Source organism: Nipponia nippon, unplaced genomic scaffold (genome assembly GCF_047370975.1).
Source record: "Nipponia nippon isolate SJK-2023a ecotype South Korea unplaced genomic scaffold, ASM4737097v1 scaffold_7, whole genome shotgun sequence".
NCBI lineage: Eukaryota > Metazoa > Chordata > Aves > Pelecaniformes > Threskiornithidae > Nipponia > Nipponia nippon.
Window position 1 is genome coordinate 48581160 of NW_028262391.1, and position 10298 is coordinate 48591457.

At 37.2% G+C, this 10298-nt stretch overlaps 1 protein-coding gene across 1 annotated transcript; it reads left to right on the forward strand.

The window, feature by feature from the left end:
* The first annotated feature begins 14 nt into the window (after positions 1-14).
* Positions 15-9143, forward strand: CENPN (centromere protein N). Its single transcript, XM_009467202.2, has 11 exons — positions 15-223; positions 442-623; positions 1773-1818; positions 2566-2622; positions 3040-3116; positions 4715-4891; positions 5624-5725; positions 6286-6343; positions 6774-6886; positions 7534-7657; positions 7957-9143. Exons 2-11 carry the CDS (start codon positions 453-455, stop codon positions 8070-8072), a joined length of 1041 nt encoding a protein of 346 aa, XP_009465477.1. The 5' UTR covers positions 15-223; positions 442-452; the 3' UTR covers positions 8073-9143.
* The last annotated feature ends 1155 nt before the right edge of the window (positions 9144-10298 follow it).

A 10298-nucleotide genomic window follows, 5' to 3' on the forward strand; every position in this document is an offset into this window, starting at 1 on the left:
AGGAAGGGCTGGTGTGCGGCTCGGCGGGCGGCTGGAGAGGGGCTGCTGCCACGTCGTGTGGCGGGCAGGTAGGGCTGCGGCGCTCCGCTCGGCTACGCGGCTCCCTTCGCGTTCCTGCCCGCTGTCTGAGGCCCTCTGGACACCCATCGGACCGGACAGGCAGTAACAGCCCTGGGTGAGGGCCAGCACCCCATCTCTCTACAGAAGTTCGCACCAAGCCTCGGTCAGTGAGGGAAACTACTCAGGGCTTGGGGAAAAATTATTGTTTTAACTCGCTGTTGTCGGTGTCCACTGGAATCTGTGGCAGTGCTGCGCTTAGGACTGATGCCAGTGTTCTGCTAATCGTGCCTAGGTGCAGTTTTGTATACCTTACAAAAGAGGCAAGTCTCCTGAGCCTGCCTGTGGCTTGGTCTTAACTTCTTTAACGTTTCAACTTTTCAGGTGGCTTCATCATGGATGAAACTGTTGCTGAGTATATCCGAAGAACTGTACTAAAAATCCCACGAGATGAAATCAAGACAATGCTACAGAAATGGGGCTTTCTCTCTGAGACACAGCTGCAAACCATAAACTTCCATCAGATAAAGGAAAATATTTCTCAAGATGTTGTTCAGCTTTGTGAGGTAATACTTATCTTCGGGAAACTGCCTGGATGCACAGGACGCATGTTGAAGCACCATCAAAAAACATTCTTATAAAGAAATGAATTTTCTTTGGCCATAACACAGCATCAAACAGGAGTTTGTAGTCTGAAAAATGTAAAGCTGAGCTGGTAACACCATCAATTTTGGCTGATTAATAGGAGTGCAGGACTGACCCTTATTGAGTATGGAAGTACATGTTTTGAGCTCTAAGTTGCACAAGGTAGATAAAAGCTCTGCATATTAAACCTTTAAGAAATGGGTGTATTTCTAAATTGTAAACTAAAGGCACTGATTGAGATATCTACTCATTACATAGTGCTAATTTAAATCTATTTAGCGTTGGTAATGATAGCAGTAGTTTATATCTTTCAGACTTCTCAGATTTTTTTTTTTTTAAATTTCCTTGGCCAGAACTACTTCCATTCTGTGTACTGTAAGCAAAAAGTTTTCTGATCTTATGTACTGTGATTTTGGTGTACTAAGAGTCTTTATATATAGTATCATAACCCAGATAGATACAGTTATTACTGTTATCTCTTAAATTCTATAGCTTTTTGTATCATTCCCTTTGAATTCCGTACTCAAAGACCAATTACATGGGGTGTACATCAAACTGCAGGCAAGAAACTGTTACGTTTACAAGATTCTTGTAAAATAGCAAATGTCATATTTCAAAATAGCATTTGTTTCTGAAACATTCTTATCTGTAACAAGTAGTGTCACAAAGTTTCTTAAAAATCGTTTCATGCTGTAAAGGTTAAACAAGGAGGAACCAAGCATGTTAAAATTCCTAACAGTGAAATTCTACTCACTGTTGCACAATGTCATGAATACCCATTAATTTTACTTTCTAATTGTCTGTACATCATACTATAAGGACAATGTTGTTCTTCCTGCCTCCGCAGAAACACTTAAACCTTGCTGAAATAGCTTTCGTTATTGATTTCTTAAAACTGTATTGTGTGCATGTTGGGAGCAAGTGTGGTGTCTTTGAGGAGAGTGTACATGCTGTGGACTTCAGTGCAATGTAATTTAAGCTACCAATACTGAGATTTTTTTACTTACTAAATGGCGTGATAGAGCATTCTGGACTTGCAGTTCACCATGCGCTGTTATTCTTCTTTCCAGGAAAATTCTGCTGACATAAAGCAAGCAGCTGTCCTAGATATAATTTGTAAGTAAAAAAATTAATAAAAATGGCATATTTATATTTTTTTCTGAGTAACTTGATAACACCCTTAATTACATAGCAATTGCCCTAGTGATGTACAGATGCATTTGGTGTAAACAGATTATATTTTAGATGATGAATCTTAGTGGATCTGACCTTTTTTAAAAAAATTCAAAAGCTCAAAATCAACAAAAGCGTGTTTGCTTCTTCTGAAGTCTAAATAGATGTAAACTGTGGTAAGCCACATCCAGCACGCGGTTATAAATGTAGAGAGAGATGTTTGTCTCCAGTATGCACCAAACCCTAAAATCAGTACTATCATGCTCCAACAGGGAATGCCATAGGGCAAATTATGGGCAAATGCTCCAGGTGGAACTCTTAACTCCAATATTAATTCACAACTTGATTATATAATAGCTTAAATCTCAAGGTTTCTTTTAACAGTCTACACTTCTTAGTTTGAGTTTAGACTGAGTTTTGGTCATTTTAGGTAAAATCCTTCTTTAAACATTGAACCTCAGAGATACCCTTTATTAGTTGCTTAACTGAATTAAAAAAGATCTTCCCATCTCTTCTAATAAAAAACTATTTTGCTTTTAGGTTTATTATGAGTGGTAGTTTAAGAATGCTGAATATATGATATTGCATTATCAGAAGTAACCTGGTCATAAAAGTATTATAAAATTATTCATCCCTTTAATTACCGTTTGATGATATACTATGTTATTGAGCAATTCCTGTTTTTCGTAGACAACCACATCTACCCAAACAAAAGAGTGTGGAGTGTTTACCAGATGAACAAAGCAGGTAAAATGCTTTTCCTTGCTGTAATCTCACAGTTCTCAGCAACTTACTGCAGCGCTGCCTCATATCATACGTTTTAAACACAAATAGAGTCCAGTATAGATTTTTTCAGCAGAGGTATCTTTAACGTTTAACTATAGTCTAGTATGGATTTTTCAATAGAGATATCGTTAATGTTTTTAGAATACTTTCGGTTAACTTCTCAAGCAATTATTAGAAATTAGTAACTACTAATTAAATATTAACCTTTTCTCTATATAGCAATAATGCGGCTCAAACTTAATATACAGCTTTTTGTATAAGGCTATGCAACTTCAGCTTTTTCTGCTTAATTTTGCTTTAGCAAAACTGTAAAAACATCTCTGAACTAGTTCTTATAAACACAACTCTAGTTCCTTTTTTTTTTTTCTTGTGCAACAGGAGAAGAAACGGAATTTTTTGACTTAACAGACTTCAAAAAAACATTTAAAAGACGACTTCGGTCAGCCTTGAAAAATGTAAGAATAAATCCATTCTAAATTTGTTATGCAGCTCTGGTGTCAGTAGATTGTTTTCGTAACTCTAGCGAGGTATTTTTTTTCTTATAGTCTGCATCAAAAATTAAATGGAATTATTCATTTGGGAATGATAGGAACTGCACATGAAACAGGAAAAATGTACTGCCTATCTGTTCTAGCAACTTTACAATTCTGCTAGAGTGAAATAAAATGTAAGTTTGCCTTAAAATATGACAGGCTTCAAGAAAAACAGTACGTTCATGTTTTCTATCAAATCTTTGCCCTATTTGAGTGTATGTGTTGCCTAGGTAAGTTGATGTTGCTCTGTCCTATTACTCAATAACAACACACAACAACAAAAATCAGATCAAACAGAGTATAGAGGGAATTTGAAGTAGCCAGTAAACAGGACAAGGAAGTTCAGTTCCTATGACTTAGATTAGTAGCAAAATTGTATCCGTTTCCTTTTTGTTCTGGTTGTGAAATGTATTTTGTGATGGCTGTGAGAACTTGGCCCTGGTATTTCAGTACATTATAATGACTGAAAAACCACTGTCAATAGCAAGAAGCCGTTTTTAGGCTATAGAAATGAGCATGGTAAGAAAAAAATGGAAAGGAGGTACTATCATCTCACTCTTTTACTAAGCAATTTGCAGAAGCCTTTTCTTGCTTTAGCTCACCAGCTTCGTTTAAGCAGGGTAATAGAAAATGCCTCTGGCTAGTTAGCTGTATCACTTCTTGACGCACAAAGGATTCCCACCGACAACAATAGAGGGCAACAAATACAAACTAGACTAACAGATAATCAGCCGCAGTTCATATAACTATTATAATAAAGTTTTGCAATATTTTCATTTTAAAAACAAAAAATCCACAAAAACTTTGAGAAGTGATGTTGGTCTAGCAATTTAAACAGTTTATGGCCTAGTCGCACTAAAAGCTTGACTACAGGTGCCTCAGTCAAAGGGAGTTTGGTTTGTTTGTTTTTTTTTTTTCCTAAAGGAAGCTTTCCCACTCTTAAAGTCACCCAGACTGAGTCAAGGTAAAAAGAAGTAACCGAGAAGCAAATCTACAAGAACAGGAAAGGGAATCTTCTTCAAATTTCTGATTGTCTATTCTTGAGCAGTGATAATTATTGTAGTCAGATCTAAAATGACAAGTTGATCCAAAGTTTAGTCTCTCAAAAATTGGACATATTGGAAATACTGCCTCTAGCCCTCTATCTAAACAGACACTTTTTTGTTGTGTTGGTATTTTCCCAAAAGAGAGAATCAAGGCTTTTGTAATAAGCTGATTTTTTATTTTCACCCTTCAGAAGAAAATGTACATCAACAGGAACAAAAGTCATATTAGAGTTTAAAAGGTGATGTGGTTTTGTTTTGGGCTTTTTTTTTTTCCCTCCTGTTTGTAAGGTTATTGTTTTTCTGTGGAAATTTGATTTAAATGCAATCCTAACCACACTAGTGGGATTTGTTTCTTATTCAAGCAGTGGTGTACTAAATTATGTTTGGGTCTTGTGAACACAGGGTTAAGAGATTACAAAATCTTTCTGGACTCCTGAATGTACTGGTAAATCAAAGCTTTTCTTTTTCTATTAGGTCACCATCAACTTTAGAGAATATGAAGATAATGCAATCTGGATTAGAATTGCCTGGGGAACACCATATACAAAACCAAACCAGTACAAAACCAGCTATGTTGTGTACCATTCACAGACTCCCTATGTCTTCGTTTCTGCCTCAGTGCTTAAGAGCAACTTGCCTCTGCTATGTCAGGTACAGAATAAAACTATGTAGACCCTGACTTCACCACAGTTACGTAGAGCTATAATTGTGTTAGCTTTTAAGAGGATGGGTAAAGATTCGTCGCTTAATGTAACTTACTAATTTACGTAGTCATTTTTTTCCTTTGGCTTGTGATAAAAACGGGGCAAAAACCAATCTTTGAGACCTTTGAAATGGTGCATTGTGAATAAATTCAGTTTATTGAGATTTTGCTGACCTTGAATTGTTCTAATTTCTTAACCAAGTGTTAGGCAGCATTCAGTTAAATTGTCTCACTGAAGTTGAAGAATGTTACATCAACACAGTTAATTTCAAGAACTAAATGTATGAGCTCATCAGGGAATGCTATTAATTAGTTTTAAAAGACATTTTCTGTCAACTTGTGATCAGTTTTGGTAGTCTGTCTTTTTTTTTTTCTCTATTTAGCAGACTTCTGCACCAGTAATTTAATTATTTTATGAATCTATTTTATTTATTTATTTTACAGCTGATAAGGCTATAGGGCTTATCTGGTTAATCATGTGAATGCTTTTAAATGTTAACCTAAGCTTAATAACAGTCTATTCAACATTTTTTCAGACATGAGAATCCTGCTAGTTAAAGGGCAGTTGCTTACCTTGAAACAAAAATATTGGAATGTCTAGAAATACTATTTTTTTTCCAGATTATAAACACAGTGATGATTAAGACTGATGTTAAAACAATTTCAATTTTTATTTAAAGGCCCTGGTTGTTGCTTCCAATTACCATGACATCCGTGAAATGGAGCTTCGAAGTCATTCTTTAAACTCCCTTAAAGATATTGTGTTTAAGAGATATAGCCAGGTGAGCCACTTCACCAGTACACCCTAAGATAAGTCTTGCTTTTTGTTTCAGGCCTAGTTCTCACCCCCTAGCAGGGGGGGAAAATTCACCTCTTCCAAGAGACCATCAAGTTAAAATAATATTGAGCTACTGAGGTGGACAGCCTTTCATTAAGGTAACATGACAATGGGGATGTAATTACTCGGTATACCACCTACTCTTTATTATTATTCCTGATGGTTAAACTCAGTCTAAATATTGTATGAACAATTCAGTCCTAGGATTTTTTAGCATCATTTCACTAGGCTTCCTAGAGCAATGGCTTGAAGGCTATTAGAATGGGCACTTCCTCTGCTCGTCCAAGTAAAACTTGTACATAGGGAAATGTTCACAAATATCATAGGATGGGCATTCTTTTCTCAAAATAAAGCTGGGCTTTCTGACCTCTAGTAATTGTCAAAAATTGCAAGAATACTCACTTTCAGAATGGAAGTAAAAAAAAATCTGGGAAGTTCTTTTCAGCTACAGCCTCTAAAAGTGAAAGTGAACTCAAATCTTTTTTTCTTTCTCTCTCAATTTAGAACTTCCAAACTTATTATCCGAGACCTCTACAAGAAAGGAATGTAGCACCAGAAAGTGGTATGTATATTTTAAATCAAACAGCAGTTTGAATGTCATTACTGCTGGCTTCTGAAATGAGACTCATATCAGGAAATGTCCGTATGTTACATTCCCATTCTGTTATCCATCCCTGGTGGGGTGCCGTAACACTGGCTGTCGCTAGGAGGGGTCAGTGTTTCCCCACGACTGTCATTGGACGCAGTTATGAAACCAAAAATACCCAATGCCCAGTATCTCCTTTCATATTAGCTTGGGCTCTTCTCTTGGTAAGAACTGAAAATATAAAAGATGGAGACAACTAGTTTATGAAAAAAATATCATGATGAATTCTTTATTATTTTCAGATTTTCACTGGAGTAATCACCTGATCAGAAAAACAGTATTGTATCACCTGACAAAGTTGTCTTTCTGTTTTTTCTCTTCTCTTCCCTACTCTTTTCCCCTGCAGCAGATTTAAGGATAATTCAAGAAAACAAAAATGAGAAAGAAAGAATAGAGAGAGTGAATCGGGAAGTTTTTGGTGATGGTCCCCAACCAAAACTCGAATTTGCACAATATAAGGTAGTAAAAGCAACAAATTTTGTTTGGTCTTAATAATTTTTTTTAATGTAGTGGTAGCTGCATTAAATTGCAAATTGAAGAAATGTTAGATATTTTTTTTTTAAACTTTAGGGAGGACATTTTTAAAATAAATAATTTAAAAAGTATCTTTAAGAAACAGATTTGCATTGAGATTTGGTCAGACTACTAGCTCATGTTTCAGTCTTTCAGCCTTGTGAACTAAGCATTTTGACTTGTTTTTGTAATGAAGGTAGACTTACACCGGCAGTGTGGTGAAGCATGAGAAATTAGGGTTATCTGAAGTGCATACAAAGCTCACGCTATATATAACACCATAATTTAACTTCTTGGATGATGCACAGATTTTATCTGATGAACAGATATATTGGAAATTCTAAGAGCTACTTAATGTTTTACAATATTTCTGAACAAGCTGCCTCTTTCAGCAGAAAACTGTTTACCACATGGTGGCACCCTCTGATTTTTACTAAAATATTCCTCCAGCTGGAATCATGTTAACATTACAAACCATAGACAAATAAGATAGTCTTGTTACCTATTACATTTTTAATGTAATGATTAAATAATAACATATAAATAAAATATATTCATTGCTTATACTCCCTGGTTAAATTTTGTGTTAACAGCTTGAGACGATGTTTAAGAGTGATCCTGAAATGGATGTTTTGGATAAAAGAGAACCATTCAGATGTCTGGTCAAGTTTTCTAGTCCACATCTTTTAGAAGCGCTGAAATCCTTGGCACCAGCAGGTAAGCGTTCCAACTCTATACGACGGAGGAAAAATCCGCAGTTAAATATTTTTGTCATCTTACGTTCTGCTTCTATCTTGCATAAGGGAGAACCTTCCCAGTTTGTTTAGAAGTACGTAGAAATTTAGCAGAATAAAAATGTTGCCACTATAAATACTTCATGTCTAAATACATACCAGTTTGTTCCTAGAATTACTAGTTTTTTACAGAGATACTCAAGCTGTGGTTTTAGTTTTATAACAGTTACGAAAGGTAAATATTGGTGGAGTTAAGCTATAATTATCTGTCTCTCTCTCCAGGTATGGCTGATGCACCACTTTCACCACTACTTACATGTATACCACAAAAAGCTAGGAATTACTTTAAAATTCGAGAGAAAAAAGGTTTCTTTCCAGGAAGCTTTGTAAGCCCTTAATTTAAAACTGATTCATAGAGAAATATACAACTCATTTATTACTGGTATTAACCTAAATCACCATAAACTTTAAAACAGATTTTTAAAAAAATAACTTATTCTTTGATAATACCTTAGTTTTTACCAAGTTATGGCTTCTTTGAATTAGTTTTCCACATTGGTCTTTAACAGAAGATTTAGCCCTTTCCTTAAATACTAAAAACTCATTAGTTGCACAGTTGTAAACAGAGATCGTGCTTCTTTTAAATTTAAGTGTGCTGACTGCTCTTACCTGTACCTTTAATAGTGTTTGTGAAGTTAAAGCTAGCTGAAGCTCAATAAAGATGTGGTAAGACAGCTGCAGCTATTCAGTGTCCCATCACAGCTGTAGATGGCTAAGATATTCTAGGTGGCTGCCTTATTTTGGCTCCAGTTCAGCAGTGTAACAGAGTATGCGCCCCATTTTAAACATGTGAATAGTCCCATTCAAATAAGTGGGACTACCCCTCTGCAGGTCAGGCGTGTTTTTATCTTAGTAGATGAAGATTATATTCAAAGACTATTACAGGGCATGGGGAAGAAGGGACTCTTGGAATACAGTAAGAAGTTTCCATCCAGCTTTAATGGATATTAATTCAGATCCAGAGTTTTTACTTGCCAAGGGCAACAGCTAATAACAAATACTTAAAAAAAAAAAAGAAAAATCTGCCTGCTGGTATTAATAGCTTACAAAATTTTATATTAGAGGAATACAGTAAAACAATCATTTTCTTTTGAGGAAATCCATGTTTTAGAATATTTCAATTAACATTTGATCCTTCTGCAGTCCTTGCACATTACCACGTTTTTGTACCTGGGGACATAGAGATTGCAGAATCAAGATGGCAACATTCACTAACGCAAACAGCAGCTTTGTGTTGAAGTTCTTTAGAGTTGGTAAATTGTAATTGGTAATTACATAGGGGTGGTTTTTTATGTAACTTCCTGCATAATTTTTAATTTGAGATGAATTTCATCTGAAGATTCAGTTATAGCGTACGAGTGTTTCTTTAATTCTGTTACATGGAAACTTGTGTATGTACTTTGTGTAAATATTTTGAGAGGTTGTATGGGAATGTTTTTGGTTTCCAAACTGTAAATAAATGTGTAAATTACGTCTTCTCATAGAAGTTTGTTTGGCCTGACTTGGATTACATGACTTAATTTTTGGTTTGTTTTGGTTTTCAGTGTCTCTGTGTAACTCACGCATAAAAAGAAGTTAGTTTAGGACTATCTGCTAGCGATGTATTTTCACAACTTCCACCTGTGTGATTTAAATGTTAGTTTGACAAAACACTTCACATAATGTTAGGGTTCCGAAACAATTCCAGGTTTTGTGTGATAGATATTAACTCTCCCGCCCGTACCCTCACAGAGCCTTCTAGGAGTCGGCGCCGTTCAGACTCCAGTATGCATTTTGCACTCTGCAACTTATTCTTCCTAACGCTCTCTCCCAAAAAACTCAAATGCCTGAGATGATAACAATTTACCATAAATGTGAAGTTCCAAAATACTCTAAAACGTGGCGAGTACCTGGCCTAGTGCCTGTTGCTGCCTCTTGGTTCTGGGAAAGGCAGTCTCCGTTCCCTCTTGAGCAACCCAGAAGTTGGTCTCTCTGATTTTCAGGTACACATTTAATCTCCAACCTCCTGTAACCAAGGCTATTACAGGAACTATGCAGCAGTTCCAGGCAAGCAGGCACGTACTTATTAATCACTGTCAGCAGAATGCATGCGGATGAGGAACTTGAGGCCTCGGCTCATCCCGGCAGCCGCATGCATCGTATGGCTCTTCCCCAGTTGCGGGTGGGCTCTGCATTGGTAATGTACATTTTTTTCCTTTAACTGGCCAAGCTCTAGGGGAAAAACTCCCATGTGTTACCACTGGTTCTTTAAAAGGCAAGTCTGCCTCAGTAAATAAACGCAGACTACCCGCTCTGGGGAGAGATCCCAGATACCCGGGGCGGGTAACGGGGCAAGGCCGGCACAAGCGCTCCGTGTACTCTCACATCTACGCCATTACTCCCTTTTTCTTTGCCGTGAAAGCGCTCCCGTGCCCCCGCTCGGTCGCGGAGGCGGGGGCCGGGCCGCCCCGCTCCTCACCGCGCCCGGCGGCACGCTGGCGTGGGGGGCGGGGCCGGGCCACGCCCCTGCTGAATATTCATCAGCGGCCGTGATTATTGGCGGCCGCCCCCGGAAGTGGGGGGGC